At 38.5% G+C, this 26,000-nt stretch overlaps 3 protein-coding genes across 5 annotated transcripts in view; 1 reads left to right on the top strand and 2 right to left on the bottom strand.

Moving 5' to 3' along the window:
- The window catches only part of ulk3 (unc-51 like kinase 3), a 12,152-nt gene extending 4,776 nt beyond the window's left edge, over positions 1 to 7,376 (top strand). Inside the window, exons 7-16 of the mRNA XM_058751006.1 lie at positions 152 to 307; positions 2,331 to 2,436; positions 2,514 to 2,554; positions 2,681 to 2,783; positions 2,857 to 2,921; positions 3,006 to 3,084; positions 5,315 to 5,355; positions 5,893 to 5,940; positions 6,007 to 6,070; positions 6,474 to 7,376. Coding sequence (XP_058606989.1) covers positions 152 to 307; positions 2,331 to 2,436; positions 2,514 to 2,554; positions 2,681 to 2,783; positions 2,857 to 2,921; positions 3,006 to 3,084; positions 5,315 to 5,355; positions 5,893 to 5,940; positions 6,007 to 6,070; positions 6,474 to 6,490 — 720 coding nt within the window. The 3' untranslated portion in view covers positions 6,491 to 7,376. The remainder of the gene's footprint in view (positions 1 to 151; positions 308 to 2,330; positions 2,437 to 2,513; positions 2,555 to 2,680; positions 2,784 to 2,856; positions 2,922 to 3,005; positions 3,085 to 5,314; positions 5,356 to 5,892; positions 5,941 to 6,006; positions 6,071 to 6,473) is intronic.
- Positions 7,377 to 10,547: 3,171 nt separating this feature from the next.
- si:ch1073-459b3.2 (growth arrest-specific protein 1) lies at positions 10,548 to 14,779 on the bottom strand. 3 transcript variants are annotated; one of them, XM_058751008.1, is made up of 3 exons: positions 14,638 to 14,779; positions 14,107 to 14,201; positions 10,548 to 13,030 (listed from the first exon to the last, which is right to left on the bottom strand). In XM_058751008.1, the coding sequence occupies exon 3, from the start codon at positions 12,596 to 12,598 to the stop codon at positions 11,837 to 11,839; it is 762 nt and encodes a 253-aa protein (XP_058606991.1). In that variant the 5' UTR covers positions 12,599 to 13,030; positions 14,107 to 14,201; positions 14,638 to 14,779; the 3' UTR covers positions 10,548 to 11,836. The 3 variants fall into 3 exon arrangements, with proteins under 3 accessions (XP_058606991.1, XP_058606990.1, XP_058606992.1); XM_058751007.1 differs by having other exon boundaries at positions 14,107 to 14,196; positions 14,638 to 14,774; XM_058751009.1 differs by having other exon boundaries at positions 14,107 to 14,223; positions 14,638 to 14,752.
- On the bottom strand, positions 14,250 to 20,420 carry cplx3b (complexin 3b). Its single transcript, XM_058751011.1, has 3 exons — positions 19,983 to 20,420; positions 16,905 to 16,992; positions 14,250 to 15,788 (listed from the first exon to the last, which is right to left on the bottom strand). Exons 1-3 carry the CDS (start codon positions 20,138 to 20,140, stop codon positions 15,564 to 15,566), a joined length of 471 nt encoding a protein of 156 aa, XP_058606994.1. The 5' UTR covers positions 20,141 to 20,420; the 3' UTR covers positions 14,250 to 15,563.
- Positions 20,421 to 26,000: the final 5,580 nt, after the last annotated feature.

Here is a 26,000-nt window from a genome sequence, read left to right as displayed (position 1 = left end):
GAGTCCATAATCCATAATAACTCTCATTCTGACGGCACCCATTCACTGCTGAGACACTGATGCAGCGACACATTTCTCTCACACTAATGAGTCACCACTAGATGGTGCGGTTGTACCGGTCATTGCTGTGATCTGCTCTCTGTGTGTTTAGCTGCCGTCCGGAGCGCGAGTTTCTCGTGACTGTCGAGATCTGCTGCTGCGGCTGCTGGAGCGAGACCCCGACAGCCGCATCACGTTTGACGAGTTTTTCCTGCATCCCTTCGTGGATCTGGAGCACATGTCCAGCGCCGAGAGCCTCGGGAAGGCTGTGAGTGCCACAGAGTCAGCGCACATGAACTCACACTAACACTCTCACATGTTTATTTTAGTCCTGAAGAGGAAAAACCGCCGCTGCTCGTCTCTAGTGTCAGACCAAACTTCAGCAAATGTGTCTCACAGATGCTGCTCTACAAACACTCGTTCAGTGCTGAGTTATATCACAGGAGTCTGCTGGTTTGTTTTAGAGCTGCTTGCTGCCACTGATTTCCTCATTCAATTAGATTCTTATTCATAGGTTCTTGATTCAATTCAGATTTATTTATTATTTTACGCCATATCATCATCAAAGGCTATATTTGTGGCAAACTCAAGAATGTTCAAATTTAATACTTAAATTAATTTTATACAATAATTTAAAATTATTTTCACAAACAAAATTTAAAAAATAATAATGAAATTATTTACATATTTGATTAAAAATTATATATATATGTGACCCTGGACCACAAAAATTGTCTTAAGTGTCAATTTTTCGAAATTGATATTTATACATCATCTGAAAGCTGAATAAATCATCTTTCCATTGATGTATGGTTTGTTGGACAATATTTGTCTGAGATACAACTATTTGAAAATCTGGAATCTGAGGGAGCAAAAAAATCTGAATATTGAGAAAATCACCTTTAAAGTTGTTCAAATGAAGTTCTTAGCAATGCATATTACTAATCAAAAATGAAGTTTTGATATATTTACAGTAGGAAATTTACAAAATATCTTCATGGAACATGATCTTTACTTAATATCCTAATGATTTTTGGCATAAAAGAAAAATGGATAATTTTGACCCATACAATGTATTGTTGGCTATTGCTACAAATATACCTGTGCTGCTTATGACTGCTTCTGTGCTGCAGGGACACACACACACACACACACACACACACACACACACACACATACATATATATATAATTTTTTTTTTTTTGAGTAAAAACATTTCCTAGTATTATTTTAAGCAGTACATTAATAAAATATGGATTCTGTTCAGACTTTAAGTAGGCCTTTTATAGTTATTAGCATACTCATTTAGAGAAATGTCTTGAATGTGTTTTTTAGTGAAACTGTTGTCGAATCCACTTAAAAGGCATTACTTTAAGTAAAAAGGCAATTTTAAGAATCAAATGTTGCATTGTTCAAATGGCAACTAATCAAAAGTTTGAAACTTTATTTCTCTGTTGATTTAGTTTGTTAGCATGCACTTTTCTCTGAATGCATGTGTAATTATGACAAACAAACACTACAAAAACTTTTGAAACAGTGTTTTAGTCTTGTTTTTCAATACAACCATCTAAAATGTCTTAAATCTAAATGCATTTACATTAGAAGCAAAATGATTGAAGATATTACATGTTGTTTTCTGAAAGATTTCTCAAAATTTTATTAGTTTTGGCTTAGAACAAGAAAAATATCTGCCAATGACTTAAAAAAATCATCTTAACTCAAAAGGAAAACAAGAATATTTTTCTTGCCCCGTTGGCAGATATTTTTTTCTCATTTTAAGAAAAACACTTAATTTTCTTTATAAATTTCTTCAGAAAACAAGACTTAATATTTTCAGTCATTTTGCTTCTCAAGTAAATGTATCTAGATTTTTATTTATTTATTTTTGCTTTTTTTCCAGTGTCAACATTAAAAAAAAAGCAAATATCAAAAATTTCTTAAGTCAACTTAAATTTCTTCTTCTTCTTGAGGCATTTATATAGCGAGAAGTATTATACTTGAGAAGTATAATTATTTAAGATATTAAGTCTTGGTTTCTGAAAAATGAAACAAAATGAGTGAGTTTATGCTTAAAACCAGAAAAACATCCGTCAGTAAAATCAGAAAAAATTAAATTAAATTAAAGGGAAAATAAGATTATATCACTGACAGATGTTTGTTCTTGTTTTACGTAATTTTTCTTCTCAAATAAATGTATTTTGATTTAAGTATGTTTGGGTATTTTTACTGGAAAACAAGACAGAAATACTGAGGAAGAAAGTCACGGTGTGTGAACTGTATTTGTCCTCTAGAAAGCGCTGGTGTTGCAGGCGGTGCAGAAGGACCAGGATGGAGAGCGATCGGCTGCGTTATCTCTCTACTGTAGTGCACTCGAACACTTCGTTCCTGCCATTCACTGTAAGACACGAGCGTCTCCGTCTCTCTGTTACTCGAGTCTCAATTCACTCTCATCATCTCTGTCTCTGCACTTTCAGATGAGACAGACAGACAGAGGAAGGAAGCACTGAGACAGAAGGTAAAGAAATGTGTCGTTCCAAACCCGTGGGAACTGGGGCTCGATAATAATAAAGAAGCAAAGTTAGTTCATAACATTAATCTAATTAATAAGAACAGTAGATGTGACTGATTTGTTTTCTCTCAGGTGAATCAGTATGTTTCTCGTGCTGAGGAGCTCAAAGCACTGGTCAGGTCAGACAACAAGATCAGTTTTGAGGAGGCAAAATCAACCAGGAACATATTAATAGGTAAGCAGTGCTGCATTATTAATATTTAATATCTCACTCCGGTTCTGACGTTCAGATCTTCGGTCGTTCACAGAAATGTCTAGAGATCAGCCGCGTTTGCTGACGGCGCTGGAAGTGGCGTCCACTGCTGTTGCCCGGGTAACTATTGCGATGGCTCATTTGCATATGTGTCATGTGAGCTGCAGTGTTGCATGATGGGTAATGGAGTTGTGATGTGTGCAGGAGGAGAGCGGCGCCGAGGACTACGATACGCTCGATCTGTACCAGCAGAGTCTGGGCGAGCTGCTGCTGGCGCTGGCGGGTAAATCGTCATAAAACTCAGTGCAGAAGTTTCACTTGACTCATTTTATAAAACACAGATGTCAGTTTTACCTCTAGTGACCATCCAGAACACCCTAGCAACCACCTAGAAACAAGCCAGAACACCCAAAGCAACCACTGAGCAACAGCCTAGCAACCACCAGAACACCCTAGCATCTGCTTTGCAACGGGTGTTAACACCTACACCAACGGGTGTAATCCACCTAGCAACAGCCTAGCAACCATCAGAATACCCTTGGATTTGCTAAGCAACGGGTGTAAACTCTCAGAACACCCTAAAAACACCTAGTAACAGCACACAATACCATAGCAACCATAGAGCACCAGCCTAGCAACCATCAGAATACCCTATCAGCTGCTAAGGAACAGGTGTAAACCCTCAGAACACCCAAGCAACCACCTAGCAGCAGCTTAGCAACCATCCAGAACACCCTAGATGCCACCTAGAAACAACACACAATACATTTACCTTACATTTAGTCATTTAGCAGACGCTTTTATCTAAAGCGACTTACAACTGAGGAATAATACCATACCATAGTATCCACTAAGCAACAGCCTAGCAACCATCAGAACACCCTAGCAACCGCTTAGGAACAGGTGTAACCACTCAAAACACTCAAGCAACCACCTAGCAACAGCTTAGCAAAAATTCAGGACACCCTAGAAACCACCTAGTAACAACCCAAAATACCATAGTAACCACCAAAGCAACAGCCTAGCAACCATCAGAGCACCTTAGAAAGCACCTAGTAACAACCCAGAAAACCATAGTAACCACCAAGCAAAAGCCTAGCAACCATCAGAACACCCTAGAAACGGCATAGGGAACAGGTGTAAACACTCAGAACACCCAAGCAACCACCTAGCAACAGCTTAGCAACGAACATTCAACGAACAACGAACATGTTACTAGCAACCACCTAGTAACAACCCAGAATACCATAGTAACCCTGGTGAGTGAGTTTTGAACAAATGTAAAATGTGGCTCTTCATAGTGCGATCAGCGGAGGCTGTCAGGCGTCCAGATGTGGGGGTGAGCGGTTGCCAGGTCAGCGTGTGTGGTACGATCATCTGGATCTCATCGAGAGCAGCTCTTCATTCTCAGTCTTATTAAATACTGTTACTCCCAAACTCCTCGAGAGCTCTGGATTCCTGCCTCGCTGCCATTGCGCGCCACTGTTGATCTGTTACGACGCTAGTGCCAGCGCCGGCCTAATCAAAACAGCCGCTGGGCGCCTGATTATGAGACTGCTGGTGAAACGTTTCTCCGTTACTCGCTTTACTGTTGCTCATTGGTGAGTTAAGCGTACGGGTTTGTTTAGATCACTAGGATTTACTAATAACAAAACCTAAACAAATAGAAAAAAATCCCACAGACTGAAGAAAAGACTTAATTCTTTCATTGCCCTAGCAACCGCATAGCAACATCCTAAAACCCACTCAGAAAAATATAGCAACCACATAGCAATGTGCTAAAACCCTCAAAAAAACCATAGCAACTGCATAGCAATGTGCTAAAACCCTCAGAAAACCATAGCAACATGCTAAAAACCTCAAAAAAACCATAGCAACTGCATAGCAATGTGCTAAAACCCTCAGAAAACCCCACAGCAACCACATATGCAACGTGCTAAAAACCTCAGACAACCATAGCACCTGCATAGCAATAGCAACGTGCCAAAACCCTCAGAAAACCCCATAGCAACTGCATAGCAACGTGCCAAAACCCTCAGAAAACCCCATAGCAACTGCAGAGCTACATGCTAAAACCCACCCATAAAACCATAGCAACCATACGACAGCACCCTGGCAACCACCCACAACACAGCAATCACAAGCTACAGTATGAAAAGCTATTTAATCACTCAGAACACCTGAGCAACTGCATAGCAACCCCCTAGCAACCACGTGGTGTGTTGTGTTGGTGATGATCTGATGTGTGTGTGTTGGTGATGATCTGATGTTTGTGTGTGTGTGTGTGTGTGTGTGTGTGTGTTGGTGATGATCTGATGTGTGTGTGTGTGTGTGTGTGTGTGTGTGTGTGATGATCTGATGTGTGTGTGTGTGTGTGTGTGTGATGATCTGATGTGTGTGTGTGTGTGTGTGTGTGTGTGTGTGGGTGATGATCTGATGTGTGTGTGTGTGTGTGTGTGATGATCTGATGTGTGTGTGTGTGTGTGTGTGTGTGTGTGTTGTGTCTCCTGCAGCTGAATCTCAGGGCCGGCGCAGGGAGCTGCTCCACAGCGAGGTGAGACTAACATCATCTGACTGTTTATTCTGTTTCTCCTACAGCATAATGAGCTCATGAACCACCGTCACATGACTCACACGCATCTGACGCATTCAGCAAAATCTAAATATGCAAAATATGAAACTAAAATCGAATTAGAAATATTAAATAAAAACTTTAATAGTCTATCAGTCATGCTAAAATTATACTGACATTCTGAAGATGGGCTGGATGTTTGGTTTCTTCAGTAAAGGAGGTGGAGACAAACTCCGCTCAATGAAGATGTCATCCAGACCACATGACCTGTTATTTTAATGATCTCACCGCTGTGATATTCGGTTAAACGTTGTGTCCCTCAGCTACAAAAACACCTCCATGCTCCGAGAAAACACAGACTTTCACAAAACCATTGATTACCGTCTGCTAGATCTGTGGGGTCATGTGAATCTCCCAGCCATCTATTACCTGATCACAAATGCCATGTTCTGAGTTATGAGTTGAATATGATATAAAGGGAATACATCAGTTCATTTATGCCCTGATGTTCTCTTGCAGATTAAAAGTCTGATGAGTCGAGCTGAATACCTCAAAGAGCTGATCAAGGTAAACGCTGTCGTGTCTCTCGCTCCGCTCGTTTAGTGAAGCTTCGTCTAAAGCGTGTGTTTGCAGATGCGGGAAACTCAGACGGACGAATCTCTGAAGAAAGACGCCGTTGCTGAATCTGTGAGATCCTGTAAGTACAGATCATATTCATATAGAGAATAACGTGTCCTTCCCTAGCTTCATGTTTCAGTAGGAAATAAACCTTTGCTAGGAAGGAAAACTGCTCATCTAAACCATTTCATGCGTTCCTTAAAGTTACAATTACAATTTAAAATACATAATAAGAATAAATACATAAGTGTGAATAAAATAAATATTAAATATAATACAATAATTCATTTAAATAAAATAAATACATTTAATAATTAAAATAATAAATTATTTTTTCTAAAGTTTCTTTTATTTTTATTTGAACACATCTATCTTTGAATTCATAATTAAAGAATCACTTTATATTTTCTTGTGTAGAAACCTGTTCATCCGTACAGATACGGTCTCTGATCTCTCTCTCTCTCTCTTTCTCTCTCTCTCAGCCTGTTGTTTACAGTGAGCTGCGGGTTCTCGCCATGGCAACGGATGCCGCGTGTCACATGACCGGAGGATTCACAGCATCTGATTGGCTCCTGGGAGACGGTCAAAAGCAGTCACTCTTAACTGAACTGTCTGATCTGGTTTGTGTTCATCTGGACCGGATCTGAAATCTCTGTGCTGAGGAACAGACCTTCACACCTGAAGGAAAAGAGTCCTGACTGTAAAATCACTGCTCTGGATTTAAATGCACTCTTCGCTTTCTCACACACACACACACACACACACACACACACACACACACAGAGAGAGAGGCCAACCGCAGCTCTACCGCAGATCTAGCAGCATGAGAGAAGTGTGGCTTTCTGTGTGTTCACTCTGGGCTCACACACACACCCGCACAAACACACATACATACACACACACACACACACAACTTCACATGATCACACACACACACACACACACGCTCACCCACACACAACTTCACATGATCACACACACACACACACACACACGCTCACCCACACACACTTCACACGCTCACACACACACAGAGAGAGGCCAACCGCAGATCTAGCAGCATGAGAGAAGTGTGGCTTTCTGTGTGTTTACTCTGGGCTCACACACACACACACACACACACACACTACAAAGGGAGTGTTTAGTGTCAGCAGAATACTGTGTGTTAGACGAGCTGATTCCTGATGATTGTGGGGTTATTTATTCACTGTCTGATTTGAATGAAAGCATCATCTGTATTTCTCTCTCTTTGAGTGAATATTTTCTTGCGTTATGAATTTCTGTTGGCCTTAAATTGTAATTTCCTCTCCGCATTCCTCCAGTAATATAATTCCTCCCCTGCATTCCTCTTTCCTCTGGAATAAATCAGCCTGCAGAAACCATCATCATATTCACTCGCAGCACAACAACAAAACATCAGTAACTCTTTACATCACATGACCTAACGATGAAAAACACTTCTGAAGAATTCATAAAGCTTTGTTCATTTCACCATTTACTAATGCATTTTTAAACATCAAAAGTATGTATCTGTTAATATTATTTAATAGTCTTGAACTGACAGTTGTATTTTCATAACTAACATTACAAACATGAAACAGACGTCTTGCTTTAATGCATTAACTGCTCACTAATGTTAACTAATCTGATCACAGTGCAGAAAAGAGATGAAATCCGCAGGATTTTTGTCTTGTTTTTCAGAGCAAATGTTTCAAAATGTGAAAAAATGAATTGATTTTATGATTAAAACAAGAACAAGATCTGTCAATGGGGTCAGAAAAATCTACTTAATTCAAACAAGCTCTTATTTCGCATTGACAGATATTTGTTCTTGTTTTAATCATAAACAACACTTCATGCTTTCTTGTTGCATCTCCAGCAAACGTATCTTGATTTAAGGATGTTTAGACATTTGTACTGGAAAACAAGACAAATATTCTGAGAAGATATTAATTTTTTGCAGTGCATGCAATATTTAATGCCACGACTTCATGAATTTCAGACTTTCTGCTCTGATTTAAGAGCTTTTGAGTCCTTAATTATAATTTTTTACGACCTGCAGAACTGCATGCTATTTCTTCAAACTACTTACCTTCAGCAAATATGAAATCAACAAGAAAAAGCCAAAACCTGGACATTTTAGACAGTTTAGAAACTGCAACAAAAAATTTCAGTACAAATATCTAAACATCCTTAAATCAAGATAGAGTCACGTAGGAAGTAAAATAACAAAATAAGTCTTATTTATTTATTTAATGTATTACAAAAAAAAAAAAAAAAAGCTTAAAACAAGAAAAATGTCTGAAAAACATCTTGGGTCACACTTTAGTTTAAGGAACCAGTTTTACTATTAAGTAACTATTAACTATGACTTTTGCCTCAATAAACTCCTAATTTGCTGCTTATTAATAGTTAATAAGGTAGTTAAGTTTATAGGTCTGGGGTTTAAGGACTGAAGGATCTAAAATATGCTCATGCAGAATAATACATTAATATGCGCTTTATAAGTACATATAAACAGCCAACATGCTTGTAATATGCATGCTAATAAGCAACTAGTTAATAGTGAGGATTGCTCCTTAAAATAAACTGTTTTCCCTTCAATTTATTTTTCTGATCCCATTTTCAGATTTTTTTTCCGTACAAGATTTCATTTAGATTCTCAAGTAAATGCATTTTGATTTAAAAATATTTAGATATTTGTCCTGCAAAAACAGACTGAAGAGCATTGTTTTTTGCAGCGCAGTGATGATTGATGTAACACACGGCAGTAATTAAAGGCTTCTTCAGCTGAAAGGTCAGTCTGTGGTTTAATCAGATCTCACGAGCTGGAGTTTCATTCGAGAGGACAGGTACGGATCGCAGCTCTCAAACACACAACGGCCCTCTGTGTTCTGCCAGCTCCGTCTCAGAGAAGCCTTGCCAGCTCTGCATCAGATGAACTGAGGACGGATTGTGAGAGTGAGGAGGAACATTAATCCTTCAGAGACTCTCACACACACACACACACACTTGTTTCGCTATCCTTGTGGGGACTCTCCATAGGCGTAATGGTTTTTCCCACCATGACACGAGTCCCCATGAGTCTGTGTGTATTCAGGTTTAAGCCCCCACCTGAATAGAAAAACAAGTACACACTCACACATACACACAGGTTTGTTTTTGAGAAAAGTGGGGACATATGCATAATAGTTTTTATACTGTACAAACTGTATGTGCTATTGTCCTACACCAACCCTACACCTAAACCTACCCCTTACAGGAGACTGTCTGCTATTTCAGATTTTCAAAACACTCCATTCTGTGTGATTTATAAGCGTTTTGAAAAGTGGAGACATGGAGTAATGTCCTGAAAAGTCACCTTCTCCTTTTAATACCTGTCATACCCTTGTCATTATACACATTTATGTCCTGATTTGTCACAAAAACGCGCGCACACACACACACACACACTCAAGCTCTCCTTACGTGCATGTCGTGAATAGGACTCTGTGCGCAGTGGACACAATGCCGGGTCTACAATCGCTGGTGTGGGGGTTGAAAACTGGGTCACAGATAAATGAGAAACGGGGCCCCGAGCGGCTCCTCCTCCTCCAACAGTCTCCCTGCTTTTGTTTGTTTTGATTCTGTTCCCGGCCGGTCGGTGGGGGTTTCAGGAGGAAAGAGGGGCTTTAGTGTCGAGTTAGTCGGGTTCCTGCTCGTTGTTTTCGCAGAAAAAGCCAAATAGAGCCTCTGGCATCTGTGCTATGGCTTTCCACAGACTTACAGCACACAGACGCTTCGAATTAAAACACACGGAATCAAGCGTGCAGCATTAAACACAGTTCTCCGAGGAGAACGTTAGATTGTGTCATGAATCTGAAGCAACAGAACACAGTGCAGAATATACAAATATCTCAACATTATTAAATTAAGATGCATTTATGACTTCAGATATTAAGTCTTGTTTTCTGAGGGGAAGAAAAACTAAACAAAATTAAGTTTGTTTAAAACAAGAAAAAATATCTGCCAGTGGAGTAAGAAAAAGAAGCTTAATACAAAAGGAAAATAAGATTATTCAGATCATTAACTCAATGGCGTTTTATTTTTCTTGTTTCAAGCAAAAACTCACTTAATTTTGATACATTTTTAGAGAAAGACGAGTAATTTTGTTTCTTCTTTAAATGTTTGATTTAAAAAGTTTATATATAATTGAACTGGAAAACAAGACAAAAATACTCAGAAAGAAATACATTTTTACTATATATATATAAATTAATTTTTACAATACAAAAATTATATATATTTCAATATATATATATATATATTTATAATTTTTATATTGTAAAAATTTATTTCTTTCTGAGTATTTGTTCCTTTGCAGTATAACCAGACACAACGTGAGGAATTTTGTTAAATTGACAACAAAAATACATACATTCTAAATTTTGGATTAATGTATATTATATAGCTATATGAAAGAGGATTTTGCACCAATGATCTCATTTACCAACAAAATGTGTAAAAAAAACACTTTTATTCATTTATCTAATCAAACCTGGTTGGAAAACTGTGTTCATTGGATTTGGACATAAATATCCCACATTTTTCAGATGATAAATTAACTTAAGACAAGTCTCCATCTTAAATTTCAGCATGACTTTTATTTTAATTATTCCAAAATGTATAAATAAATTCTTTTTCTGTACAAACTTCAAGACCCTTTAAGAAGTTTAAGAAATATTAAACCAGAAACACACTCAATGCAAGTACGCAAACACAACTACGAGTTTCCTTCAAGTCAGATGCATTAAAATTCAAGTAGCTGCTATAAACATCAACAGCTTAATTATCTTTAACTAACTTGCTCTGCAAGATTCTCTTCAAATGCAATGACAGTAACTGACCTAAAAGAGAAAACTGACCATAGAAAACAGTTCACGTTCATGTCTGCTATAGCATCCCTTGAGGCAACATTGAGAATGAATGGTTTGTGTTTCGATCAGTTTGCGTACTTACATAAAGTGTGCTTCTGCTTTTAGAGTTTAGATAAACTCTAAACTTTAGTCTTTGTAACATTACTAATAATTCATTATTTGCAAAAAAAAAAAAAAGAATGATCGGTAACACTTAACTTAAAGCCTTTAGGTATAACCCATTACAAAGGTATTCATAAATGTGCATTGTAATGCATTACATAAGTAATTCTAACCAAAGTTAAAATGCATTATACTATTTGAAGGTTTGTTTGTCATGTGTTTTAATGCATTATACTTTCTAACGGTGTAACAATGTATTTTAATGCATTATAACTGTGGTTGCAATTATTCAAGAGATCAAACATTACAAGGCATAATTAAAACTAAATTTATAATGCATCATATATAATGGCTTTAAGTAAGGTTTAAAACCATTGAAAACTTGTATGGAGAAAAGCTCCAGTAAAATACAGGCAGTCATTCAGGCACTTGGTGTTGATTTCCAGCATACATGAACAGTAGGTTTAGAGACAAGTGTGATGGTGTGCATGCTGTCAAACGCTCAAAACCAAGACCTGATCGTTCAGAGGACGAGGTCAAGCCAATAAACCTGAAGTGTGAGAGAGAACGAGAGCGTTTAACAGCTTCTGAAGGGCCTCTCCACCTAAATGAAGCACTTGATCTCCAAACCGGCTCCTTTATGTGCCCGCACACTGCAAATATTTGAAGAAAGAATGAGCGTCCGCTGTGCAAACCCTCGACGTGCGTCCACTGTTTGCCTTGAGACACTTCAAGTGGCACTGAGGTGAAACAACACGGAAACAAAGACCTAATGAGAGTACAAACACTGCAGTGCAGCTGCTTCCAGACGTTCAATCCGCCACACTTTAAAGCATGAACGCCAGAGCAAATGCAATGCACAGCAAAACCACGTGTTGAGAAAGAGTCAAAGCGCTTGTGAACGACATCACCGCATCAGCATCAGTCGCCTCGCTCTCTGGTTTCGCCTCGTAATCCTCGTCCTCATATGCATCGTCCGTCCCGTCGTGGTCCATGGGTACGCTGTTGTCTCCCATCGAACACAGTTTGACCATGTTCTGTTTGACCACCTCACAAAACGGCCTCTCCAGACCGTCGCAGACGCACTGATTGAGCAGCACGCCGCTGGGCATGAACAGCAGCTCCTCGATGGTGGATTTGCACCGAGACGAACACTTCCGCCCGTTAAACAGCTGTCCACAGTGGGATAGATATGCAGTGAGGGATGACTGACAGCTCGGCTCGTCTTCGCATCGCTGGCGCGCTTCGGTGCAACCGATCCCATCGGCATCGCCCGGATGCGTCCGCGGCAGACAGGGCTCGACGGCTCGTTTGGCTCTTAGGCACTCGGGGTCGATCCCGCAGTCACAGGTCTCCAGAAACGGGCCGTTTGCTGTCTGGTTGAGGCGGATGAGCGCGCTGATGCAGTGGCTTGGACACTGGCGTCTGCTTCCGCGGATGATCCCGTCGCATGCTGTCAAATACTGGTTATAGGCAAGCTCACAATCACGTTCCTCATGACATCGCATCAGCGCCTGCCAGCAAACCATCTGCGCATCCAGCATCATCGCAAACCAGAGAAATGCGACGGGAACGATGCTCCTCTCCATTTTGCGTGCGAACTCAGATTAGATGCATGCTTGCATCAATCGGTGAAAGCACAACATGGTGCGTCACAGGAAAGCATGCATTTACTCCACAATGAGGCTTTTCAGATTGAAAGTTCAGCGGTTATCCGTGCAATCAGTTCAGCTTGCTGCGATCCGGTTGAGTGCATTTCAAATGTTTATCCTCTTCATGTGTAAGAATGCTCCTGCGTCTGGGGTTTGCATGTTATTTGGAGAGTGTTTTCTGCTCTCAGAGTCCTGTTGCATGCTGCATGTCTTTGTCCCTCCGGCTCTTTCACGCTCGGCTGCGCATTTACGCACGGAGACCCCTCCTCCAAAACTCCCTCCGCTCCTGTCTTCATTACGCATTCTGTTGTTCTATTGGTCGCGAACGGGGGATTGCATAGTAACGCCGTTTTTGGCAAAGCTCACCTCCTGTACAGGATAAATAAAATGTTTATAAATTTCATGAAGCCGGCGAGCTGTGTGGTCTCTCTCTGCATTAGATTACAAAACCCTGTCAGCGCAAGAGAGAGAGAAAGAGATGCATTCCTCTGATGGAAGCTCAACATCTGCAAACCGCTTCTTCAATTTAAAACGCAGAAAAACAAATCTGTTTCTCTTTAGCACGAACCCAAGAACAAGCCCCTGTATAAACCAGCCCCCGTCGCTCTCAGCCTCCTTTGGGGTGTTTTAATCGCGCCCTGATGGAAAAGAAAAGGGCCACAAAAGTGTTTTCTGGACCGTTTCACCCTCTTTGTGTCCGGTTGGCCATGCAGCAGCCCGGAGGCCCATCAATAGAGAGACTTTCCACAACAATATATTTTACTGCCCTGTCCTTTCATAGCGCACTTGAGATCAGCGATTCTCCCCTATTCAAATGGAAACGGCTCTGATTGGAGTGGAAAAACTATGCAAAACTGCGAGCATCCACTGAGTCTGGTAGCTAGCAGAGAGGAGAAAGTGTGTAGGAAAGACCCCCGGGGCTAGTTGTCACACGAAGTGTGAGGCAAAAGATTTTAAAAACATGGTTTACAATTTGTGTCCAGAAATGTCTAAATCTCCAAAATAAAGTATTTTTGTAAAGATACAACATTGAGGTGAAATACACTAAATCACACGTGGGTAGTTGACATGACATGATATAGTGCATCTAGCTGTATTTCTAATTGTGGCATAAATGCTACGCATGCATTTTTTTAATGAAAGAATGCAAGGTAATTAAATTGTTATGATGCATGTGTAGAACAATCTAAAACTGATTTAAAAAACACTTTAAAGCAAGACACCCCATTGACAAAACAGCCTCTAACTAATTATTTTGTAATTGTAATCTACAAACACAAATAGATAAAGTCTATTTTGAATGTTTTCTTTCCACTAGTCTGAAACAATGTGTTATTAAAAGCCAAATAAACCAAAATATCATCAATGCATGAAAAAATAAAATGGTATTTACCTAAATGCAACATTTGTTTTTAAAATGCTTATTTGTTATGTTAACTACCCACCTATATAAAGCTGCTTCATGAAAGCTGAAAGTGTGTTAGTGACTCGTGTCCAATGTCTCCATCTAGCGGTCAGAAACGGTACTGCGGCGGCTGCGCTGCGAAAACATCACGCAGAAGCTGAAATTACATCACAGGCATCACAATCTTTGTACAAATATATTTATTACAGTTTCAACAGTCAAAAATCAGCAAGGTCTGGAAATTACAGAAGAAATAATTACATAAATGCATTACATTGGTAATTACGTTACTTATGCAGTCCAGAGCGGAAACAACTATCAAGGTCATAAGTAAAACAAACGACAAACAAATTCTTGCCATTTATAAATAAATATATAATAATCTAATGGGTTAAATAAAATGAACAGGAGAGTCAGTTTAACCCTTCACATTAATTGGCTATCAGCTCTGTCCTGTAGATCAGAGATGGAAATATTGCTTTATGTTTACAGCTTATATTCAGAACCAAATCCCTGCATGGCTTCACTCAAAAGACGTGATCAGAATAAATCCCTTCATCCAGACGCTCACCTCAGCAGCACAGCATTTCAAATCATTATTTTGAGTCTCCTTAAGAGGGAACAACCAGAAAGAAAAAGGTCGACATCTGCATCACGACGACACCAAACCACCTGCACAAAACGGCACCACTCAATGAAAGGTCAAAGGTCAAATGTGACGGTGTTAGTGCGGATGTTCAGGGGAATCTGGGTTCTACCTCCATTCCTGCTCCCGTAAGCCCTTCAAGACTCCCTAAAGTCATGAACCCGTTAGACTAATAAACACCTTCAGACCGGAGCAGGTCTGGTTTGGATGGGTCAATCTCCAGAAACACGTCACATTTCACTCCAAAGTCAAAATGACTAAGAAATTACACTTGCATAATGGAAACGAAGGATATTTTAGGACCATTAAAGGGATAGTTTACCCAAAATGAAAACCGTGTCATTATTTACTAACCCTCAAGAATGTTGGTAAGCAAACAGCTGACGGTAGCCATTGACTTCCATAGTGTGGAAAAAAATACTATGGAAGTCAATGGGTACCGTCAACTGTTTGCTTACCAGCATTCTTCAGAATTAGTTTAGTACAACATGAGAGTGAATAAATGACAGAATTTTCATTTTTGGGTGAACTATCCCTTTAAGATTAATAATTTATGCAAAATCTATATTTTTTTATGAGGTGAAATGTGACCCGATTGTGTTTTTGTGAGATTCTCAAATAGTTGATGAAACACACATGACATTTAAACTCCTAGAATGATATCAGCATCATGAAACAAACACTGCCCTAAACGTCACACCGGATATATGAATATGGATGTTTGTCGTTAGACGTGTTTGAGTGTGTGTGTGTGTGTGTGTATGTGAGAGAGAGTGTGTGTGTGTGTGTGATGGAGGAGATACAGGGATAAAGAGAGAAGAAATGTTTCCAGGTGTGAAGATGCAGTGAGATCACATGACGCAGCACTTTTCCGCCGAGTTCTTCAGATCCTCCAGTGTGGCCTGAGCTTTGCCCTTCAGGTGGCCCATGTCCACGTTCTGGATGTTGGTCAGGTGACCCAGGACAGACTGCTTCTGTTCCTCCTCCTGGTTGTCTTCTGCGATCATCTTGGCCAGTTCGGTGGGGAGCTCGACATCGTTTTGCGCCGCCTGGATCTGAGTCTCATCCAGCTCGTTCTGAGAAACAGAAAACCACGGAAAAGGGGAATAATCAACGACATACGTGTCAAACTTCACCCAGAAATCAAAAGAACAACAGAGCACATAAAGAAAGGGCTATAACTGTTTTTTGCATTTACATTTATTCATTTAGAAGATTAATGTTTACATGCATTTTTTGGAATAAAACACATAAATGTCACCTGAGAAATCACAGAAAAAATATGTGGTCCGCTTTTGCAAAACCAGTCAGAAAATGAGACAATCAGAAACACTGTTTGTATGATTTTGTGTGTTTGCTGTCATGCTGTAGGCAAAATGGTGGAAATTTGCAAAAATCACTCAAGTCTCTTTAGCATTCATGCCATTATTTTGTTATAGTAATCATCTTGAATTGTGGATACAATTATTACTTAAATTAAAACCAGCATAAATTCAATTCAGTACTTCAATTAGTATTTAAACATTTGACAGTTAAAATAATACATCATTAATTTTTTGCATTATTATGATGACAGTTTTCCACTAAGTATTGGAAAATGGGTTGTAAATTATGATTAAAAAATCTGTCATCAGATCAAAATCAATAAATTAAAAAACATCACATAAAGTATAAACATTTTAAAATGTAAATAATATTTCTCTCTCTCTTTTTTGCATTACAGTAACAATTGTTTTCTCATTACAGTACAATAGTGAATTTTGGGGAATGGATTATTAATTATGATAAAAAATAAAGATTATTTAAATTAAAATCAACATAAAAATGTAGTACATGAAATATTACCATGATGCATAATCATTTTACAATTAAAATAATATATAATTCTTTAATTTTTTTGCATTACAGAAATGAAAATTAGATTTTTCCCCTCATTACAGTACACTACTGAGTTTTGGGGAATGGGTTATTAAACATGATAAAAATAATTTATGATGCAATAAAAATAAATAGGCTGCAGTATCTTTATGCACAATATTCTTTCTTTTTTAGGGTGAAATGTGTCCGTTCCTATGCGATTCAGCCCAGCGTGTTTGTTTCGCACATACGAGCGAGGCGTTAGTTCTCTGCGCTTTATAAGTTTTAATTGTGTGGGCAGATGACGGGAGACAGAGAGTGTGATTAATTGTTACCTTTGGCAACCTGTATTTGTCTCTGAAGTGAGACCTGACTGTCGCCCTCTCCGCCTTCTTCTGGGCAAAATCGGCTTCTCGCTCTTGCCTGAGGAGACACGAGAACAGAGGCACGTCACACACACGGTAATGTGAGGTTCAACTGGGTTATTCAAGGGTCTTTTGATCATTTATCCACCTACGCAAGTCTGCCATATCAATCTCAAGCTAATAAGCATCTCTGTTATCCTCTGTCAGATTTCTAGTTTAAACAGCAATTGTTTCGCAGCTGATTGTTGGTTGACGTGTTTTAGGACTGTTTTGGGATGCTAATTTGAATAATGATCATATAAGACATTCCTAACATTCGAGAGAAAGGCCTTAACGGATCTGAAAAAGATTTACGAGTGACGCTGTTTTTCCGGTTAAAAATAATCTCCGTCATGACAACTTTCTGTTCACTTTAGCATGAACTAAAACCAATTCATGTCCACAGAGAGAGATGCATGTAACGTCGTTCTCAAGGATTAAACTGAATCTCACGGAATAAATACCTTCAAAGAGAGCATTAAACGACAACACTTCAGACTGACTGGATTTCTAGTGTTATTTGCCACACGTCTGGTGGACTGAAAAACTGCTTACAAAAACAACATTTTATCCATTACAGAAAGCTGAAAATATTTCAAATAAATGTGCAGCTGTGCACTGATAAAATCAGCTATAGTAAATTCACTTAAGATGAGAATTTCATTTGAACATATTATTTATTGTAATTTATTCCTTTCTAAGGTTGAAAAAAAAAATCTGCATGACAGGTTGAGGACAATGTTATTTTAGTATCATTGATATACTTTATTGTTTTATTTTATTTAAAAAATATTTTAAAATATTCATTTTCATGAAATGTTTACTAATTTTGTTGTTTTTAATTTTTTTTATAAATGTCTATATAATTTTATTAGATTTTAATTTACTTATTCAGTTTTATGTTTTTTAGTAGGCTACTTCAACAAAATGAATACATGAAACAAAAAATAAATACATTAAAAAAAGGTTTTGTTTAAATATTGTTTTGTTATTCAAAAATAACTATTTTTTTAACTAAAACTAAAATGACAAAAAATTACTAAAAACGTAACCATAATTTAAGCAAAAAACTGAAAATAAAATTAAAACGTGATTCAGAATATTAACAAAAAATAAAAATAATAGTATGTTAATGATACCAACATAACATTTATTTTTTTTAAACAGTAAAAGATTTTAAATTAACAATAATAACCTTCTTTGGTACAGAAAACTAGATAGCATCTTAAACGTTGAAAATAATCGACAAAAATATTTCAAAAATAAAAAAACTGATATATGTGATGCTATAAAAGTTTAACCTTGGGCTGAATTGGTTAGGCATTGTTAAAGGTCGTGTGAGGTGAAAGGTTGATACGAATCTCCAGCGCTGAAGCAGAGGTCATGACAGAACGAACACATTTAGTACAACAGACATACAGTGAGTGAACAACAACCAGCAAATTATGATAATGTTCAGGCCTGATATTTGGAAGGTTGCTGGTTCAATCCCTTTCGCATGTTTGTATTGAACCAGGAACCTTCCTTTAATGCTTACTCCAGAGGGATGGTCCCTATAATAAGTGTACTTGAAGCTAGGAGAAAAGCATCTGCTAAATGAGTCCTTACTAGAGAAGAAGAGCAGGAGCGAGAGCGGGAGGGGGAATATCTCGGGGATTTAGACTCGCTCTGACAGCCGGGTGATGCTCATCCACTCGGTTCACTATAACAAATGACTAGTTAAAATAATCCCCATATCAATAAGCAGCAAAAACCTTTGAGAAGATCATGCTGGCTTGGCTGATTCAAGAGATTAAACACATGACCCCCGTCAAAGTCAACAGTCTTAAACCAGCTGTTCAAGTCAAATCTGGTCTCTGAGGACACAAGTTGGATTACAGCATGCGGATGAGCTCGGCACAGCCATTTGAAGTCTGTGAAATCAGAATTTTCCAAATATGGCAGTTATGCAAACCGTGTCAACACGGCCACCTGTTCATGCATTGGCTGTCTATCCTTCATGAGCTGATATCTAAAGACAAAGCGTGTGAAGAACGCAAGAAATGCTTTGGCTGCAGTACTTTATCGTGATAATATGGCCTTGTATTTTGGTTTTTCCCATATCACGAGCCAAGGGTTTTTCTAGTTTTATGTCTTCTGAATGGGGAGATGCTTTTGGGGTTTGAATGAAATTGGAGTAAAATACTCGCCTAATTAAAATCATTCTACCTGAGGCGTACTAACAAAATGAGCAGATTTTAATGAAGCGTACAGCAGAGAATTGGATCTATATATGAAGAGTTCAAAAGCCTGCCATCTCAAATTTTCATCTAAAATTAGCATTTTCATCATGTTCCTGTGTTTAGGTTCAATAATATTACTCTAATGACAATGTGTAGGTCCTTTTCTATGCAATTAGAGTGAAATAAATGACCATAAATATAGGAGCCTGATAAAAATGCTCATTTTAGAAGAAAATTTCAGATGGTTTTTGCGTATGAACTCTTAATGTATATTTTACTACCATAAATAGTTCCATGGTAATAACGGAAATATTGATTTTTGGACACGTACTATGGTATTCTTTTAAGTACCTTGCAAATACATTCATTCATACCATACAATATCAATGTAAGTTACTATAAGTGTTGTCATCTTTTGCACTTCGGTTAACATGCTTAAGAACCGTTATAATACATTCAAATCTTAATTGAGAATAAACAATTACAAACAAACAAGCAGGATTTAATAAGTCTGACGCGCCTGAAGAACCATTCGTGACGAAAGGGTACAATTCTAATTTACACACGCAATTCTGCTGAACTCTAATGTGGATGTGAATAATGTGAGAAATTATTAATATCTGACTGAGCAGGAATCTCCCTGAGCGAAATGAGCAGCTGCGCGCGCAAATCTCCAACGAAGCGCGAAAAATACGCGCGCCTCTCCAAACGTTCACCTCAGCAGAAACATTCCCAAAATATCATCAAATCCACACATTTCTGAGAAAAATCAGGTAGGTGTGCTTACTTTTCCTCCTCTAGCTGTTGTTGGTACTGCTCGAACTCTTCTTGTGTCATTCCTTGAGCGGCGGCATCGGATTTGTCTCCGTCAGATTTCTCTTCTGTCAGACCTCCTGTCAGATTCTTCAGCTGACCGCCGACTACGTGTTTTACCATGAAAGCCATCGTTAAATAGTAGAATGTTCCTTAATGTTCTTCCTTATTTGCCCAAAACTGTTATTAATTCCAGTTAGGTCGATAATAAGGTCTGTTTCTCCGCGACTCCGTCCGGTGTTCAGCTGAGGTAAAGTGAAGTGAAGTGAATTGGATTCATCTCTTCATCTGAGTCACAGCAGCGGTTTGACTCTTCCATCCACCCAATCCCGTGATTCCTCAGACGACTCTCTTCCCGCCCAATCCCACGTACCGCCGGATTAAGCGCGCTTTTTTTTTCGCGGGCGCGCGTGACTTGTCAAAACGCATCGCGCGACGGTTTGCGCGCCTCCACGTCAGAAAGGGATGACAGTAAGCAGAAAGGATTCAGAGCATCTATGCAGCATCCATCTGGAGGGCGAGCAAATCCTGTGAAGGGAAAGTGAGAAAGTAATGTGTGAAATTAAATTCAACATTTATATCAAACGAAAAGTTGCGTTCCGTTTGAGCGTTGTCGCCAACGTTTTCGTTTATTTGGAAAAGGGCAAAACTCTAATCCCAGAGATTACCATCCATGCGTATAAAGCTGTCAGCATCACCTCCACATGGATTATCATATGCAATAATAAAGAAACGGAACAAAGATGAGACATATTTTAGATTCAAAGCATTTATTGTCATGTGCACAGTGAGGAAAACAAGTTTCGCAATGAAATTCTTTCTTTACAGTGTAAATGTAACAATAAAAACACATATATAAACACACATGTACACAACAATAATAATAAAAAAGACCCTGGACAACAAAACCAGTCATAAGGGTCAATTAAAAGAAAATAATCGGATTAAATAAGCTTTCCATTGATGTATGGTTTGTTAGGATCGGACAATATTTGATACAACTATTTGAAAATCTGGAATCTGAGGGTGCCAAAAAATCGAAATATTGAGAAAATCGCCTTTAAAGTTGTTCAAATGAAGTTCTTAGCAATGCATATTACTAATCAAAAATTAAGTTTTGATATATTTACGCTAGGAAATTTACAAAATATCTTCACGGAACATGATTTTTACTTAATATCCTAATGATTTTTGGCATAAAAGAAAAATTGATAATTTTGACCCATACAATGTATTGTTGGCTATTTATACCAGTGCTACTTATTGTGCTCCAGGGTCACATATAGACTATGAAAATATAGAAATATAGACTATGTGCATCTGTATGTGCAAGTGTACAATATCGATTTGTGTGCAAAACAATAGTAGTGACATATGCAAATTGCATGCAACTATATGATAATAATAATAGCAGCAGCAGTAATATTAACAATGTGCAAATTGAGATGCAGCTACTTGATAATAATAGCAGCAGTAACATTTACAGTCAAACATGCATTCTGCATTAATAAAGTGAAATGTAAGATTTATACGCACTTTAAATCTTTACAAAAATTAACCATAGTTTTATTGTAGTAAAAGTGTAGTACCCATGGGGTATTGATTATCATTTGTACAACCACAGTTTTACTACAAATACCATGGTTAAACTAGGATTAGTGTATGGTTAATTTGTGGTTACCATCTTCTTTTGGTTTGATTTGTAGTAAAACCATGGTTAATTTTCGTGAGGGATAGCATTTGTTTAAATACGCACTTACGTACTGTATATCTCAAATGCAATGTCAGCCACTTTGAATGAAGCATCTTCCAAAGGCATGTAAGTGTGAAAACTCATTACATGCATGCATGATATAAATACAGCTTCCAGTACCCCAAAATTAATCAACACCAGATGATAAAAACAAGTCGTACATCTCTGTGCATCGTGATAATGTCTCTATTTTTGCCTCTTTCTCACTTTCTCTCTCTCTGACACCCCCCCTCCCTCGGGACTGAATCATTCCCGATCTGCTCTACTAACAAACTGTTCTGTCGCTCTCGCTGAGGGCAAAGACTATACCACGTACACATTCATCTGTGCTCCATAGCATAGTAAGAACCTGCAAAGTCTGCGTTTGGAGCTCTTCAGGCTTTTACTGGTGGCGAGCGCTCTGATATTATCCAGGAAAACAATGTGCAGCAAAAATGTTATTTTTACAGTAATACAATAACACATGGCCTAATTATGCATGCTTTTTTAAATCAGAGGCAAACCAAATGTCTATTTTGGCATATATAATATGCATCAGAATAAAGCCAAGTAAAAATATGGCTTTGGCATGAAAATAAAGGTTAAAATTAGTAGACGATAATTTGACCTATTGCATTGTGATAATGCATGCCACAAATAAAATCAGCAAATAAATAATAATTTTAAAAAAACAACAACAATTTGTTCTTAACGTAATGCAAAATACAGTTCCATGGCCCGTGAAAAACATTTATGGATGGTAAATTTCATCCGCCACTGGCAAGCGTGGTAAAAAGTCCATTTTGGACCCTGTATGCATGACTTCACAGGAAGTCGATAAACCTCATCATCATCCAGTTAACAGCCAGCAGCGCCAGCCAGACTATGAAACACTTTGCCGGGCAACATGATGTGTACATGCGAGCAAGCATGCATGCAACCGTTATATAATAAAACAACACGGATGCATCCTCAGTAGGCTACAGCTGTGTTAAAGCAGAGCTGAGGGTTTGCTGTTTGTGAGGACGAATGAGGTTAGTAGGGTGAGGACAGTCAGTCAAACGCTGATTTGGGAAGTCAACGGCACTGAATCGAAATAAACTAAAGCCCTATTCAGATGGGACTAATATTACTGGGGTGACCTTATGTCCTTTTTCCCCCCGGACATGTCTAAATTGCCTGAAATGTCTGGGTTTTGGCATTGTTTTCCTGTTGTTTTCATACTTGCTTAAGGTGATGACTGAAAATAGTTTAACCAATAGCTGAATAGCATGCAGGCATTGTACATAATTGACCAATTGTGGCACATAAAGAGGCGGGGTCTACAGAGAACAGTCAAACCAATGCAAATGTGTGTACGCACAATGTATGAGGACTGTAGAGAGACCATAAATAGGAAAACAAAGCCAAAACCTGGACTTTTTTGGCAATTAAGGTACGGTCACTCAGCACATGATCTTCCATGACAGCCACATCCATTCAACAAACTCCCGCTTTAGTAAAAACTAGGAGATTTCAGTTCCATCCCAATAAACAGAAACTCACCCATCTAGCTTCATAATTCTAATTCAAACATCATTTAAAGCTGATATTGCATAAGCAAGCAAGCTTCCACCAGTCCAGGACATCCAGTTGCATCTAAAAATCCATCACAACAAAGCCGAATCATCTCCACACGGTTCAGTGGACAGAGCAGAGGAGCGCAGCCGTGACCTCATGCTCTCCGGCGAAAGAACAGCAGCTGTTCAGGTGCTGAGAATATGACAGAACAAATCCATCACGCCCTTCATTCACCTAATGGATGCCGACAGATGTAAACAACATTTACGAGGATGTAAATGACGATTAAAGCAATCGTTTATCCCAAGTGAAAATCCTCTGATTTACTCACCCTTGTTTGGTCTAAACTTGCAGGTCTATTTTGGCTACTATAACATGCATCCAAGGTCTAATGCAATGCTTTACATTAATGCTTTATAATGCAAGTTAAATGAATTAAACCGTGTAATAAACATCTCTCACAACTTGCATGCCTTCAGACAACTTTCTCCTTTCATTATCAAGAACTACTGCATATTTAAGAGGCTTGTTTTTTTGTAACATGGAATATTCTTCATCCAAAATGGAAATTTAAAACTAAATCAGAACACTTCCTTTTTCATCAGCAAGTGACCTCTGCTTGCTACAAATATAAATGGAAATAAAATCAATCAAATAATACTGTTGTAATACAGCCAAACAAATTTATAACATATTAATCAAAGTAAAATACAGATTCATGGCCTAAATGAAAAACATTTATGGAAGCATTAGCAAGTGTGATAAAAAAGCATTCATTGTTTGGCTTTTTGTCAAACACAAACACACACAAAATCATTTTTGTTTCCTTTGAACAGTTTCTCAGCATTTGTCCACTGACATGTCTTCGTTCAGGATGTTGGAATGTAGGAGCACAAATATTTATAACACAGCTGTAATGTTTTTGAATGTAATTTAGCTTGGATTGGAACACATCCGGCATCTCTACAACTTGTTTACCATCGCAGGCTCATCCAGTGGATGAGTAATGATAAATTCATGTCCTATTATTGGGAAGATATAACAGCAAAGGGAAAAAACGGTCCACACATGATGCCCAAAGGACAATTCGGTCTCCATGGAGATGCCCATTAATTACCTGTGAATAAACGCAGCATCCTGCGAGCAGCAGAAGGAGAGTTACGCAATCCAGCAAAGGACTGGTCTAGACTAGCCTGTGATGATCTCATTCTCTTTCTCCCTCCCCATCCTGCATCCTTCATCTTTTCTTTTTCTGTCATGTATGCGCTATCCTTCCTCTCTCTCTCTCTCTCTCTTACCTCTTTCTATTGTCAGTGGCTTCGAGGGACCGCAGGACTGCTGGCTGTGGCTAAATGGGATGCGAATAGCGGAAAATTCTCTTTCAGCTGCCGTCCTATGGACAATCAGCACAGAGCGAGCGCGAGGGCCTAGGAGCACTGACAGGGCAAAGCCGGGTGACACAGGGACACGGTGAGGGATGTAAAGCAGCAGTAAACAGAGAGAAGGTAAAGTCTCTAATGAAGGAGAAGATCAGATGTGTCACTGTTGGTGTTGGCTTCTGCTGGGCTTTTCACGCTTTTAGGTCATTCTTAACCTTAATCCACACGGTTCATACTTTACCTCCGGGTTAGTCATTAAAGAGTTCACACATTCTCATTTACAAACTTAAAAGATAAATAACATTGACTTTACAAGTGAAGCATGCATGTAATAAGCATGTGGCATGTTTTAATAAGAGCCGTGGAAATTACGCATACATTTGCTCCAAACAACTCAATTCTTCTGGCTCAACCAAACATTTGCAGGTTAGGATCAGGATGAGTGTTTCTTCATCAGGTTTGTAGAAATGTGTCTCTGCATCAGTGTCTCAGCAATGGATGCTCTGCAGTGAATGGGTGCCGTCAGAATGAGAGTCTGATAAAAAACATCACAATAATCCACAGCACTCCAGTCCATCAGTTAACATCTGGAGAAGACAAAAGCTTTAAAGTTTAGAGCTGTTTTGTCTTGTAAACACTGCTTGATCTGCAGATTTCTCTCCTGATTCAGACCAGAACACTTTTTCACTGAGGAAGCGTTATTATGGATTATGGACTCATATAAATATAAATATTATATTATATTTTTTGTCTTCTCCAGATGTTAACTGATGGACTGGAGTGGTGTGGATTATTGTGATGTTTTTATCAGCTGTTTGGACTCTCATTCTGACGGCACCCATTCACTACAGAGCATCCATTGATGCAGTGACACATTTCTACAAACCTGATGAAGAAACAAACTCATCCTAATCTTAGATGAACTGAGAGTGACCACATTTTCAGCACAATTTATATTTTTGGTGATCTACTCCTTTAAAATGTTTCCCATCACTATTAGACATATTTTAATTTAATAAACATATTCTCTCAGATGCTTCTTTTTTTGCACTAAAGCAAGGCTTCATAACCAAGAGTTAAAAGTGATGCTAACCTTGCAAAATTACTAGCATGAAATGTTGCTTAACCCAGGGTTAAATGTACAGTCAGAGTGGAAAAACTTCCCAAAATCCTCTCTCAAACCTAAATAAAGTGTTGTTTTCATGATCATAACTAAAGATGTCTTGGAATGAGGCATCACAAATCCAATCCAGAAGCCCATTAATTAGATCACTCATCTGTCTTCTGATATAGAGGAGTCAGTGTTTGTTCACTGCTGACG

Source organism: Onychostoma macrolepis, chromosome 18 (assembly GCF_012432095.1).
Source record: "Onychostoma macrolepis isolate SWU-2019 chromosome 18, ASM1243209v1, whole genome shotgun sequence".
NCBI lineage: Eukaryota > Metazoa > Chordata > Actinopteri > Cypriniformes > Cyprinidae > Onychostoma > Onychostoma macrolepis.
The sequence above is the reverse complement of the archived record's forward strand: the minus strand, read 5'-3'. Positions and strand labels throughout refer to the sequence as shown.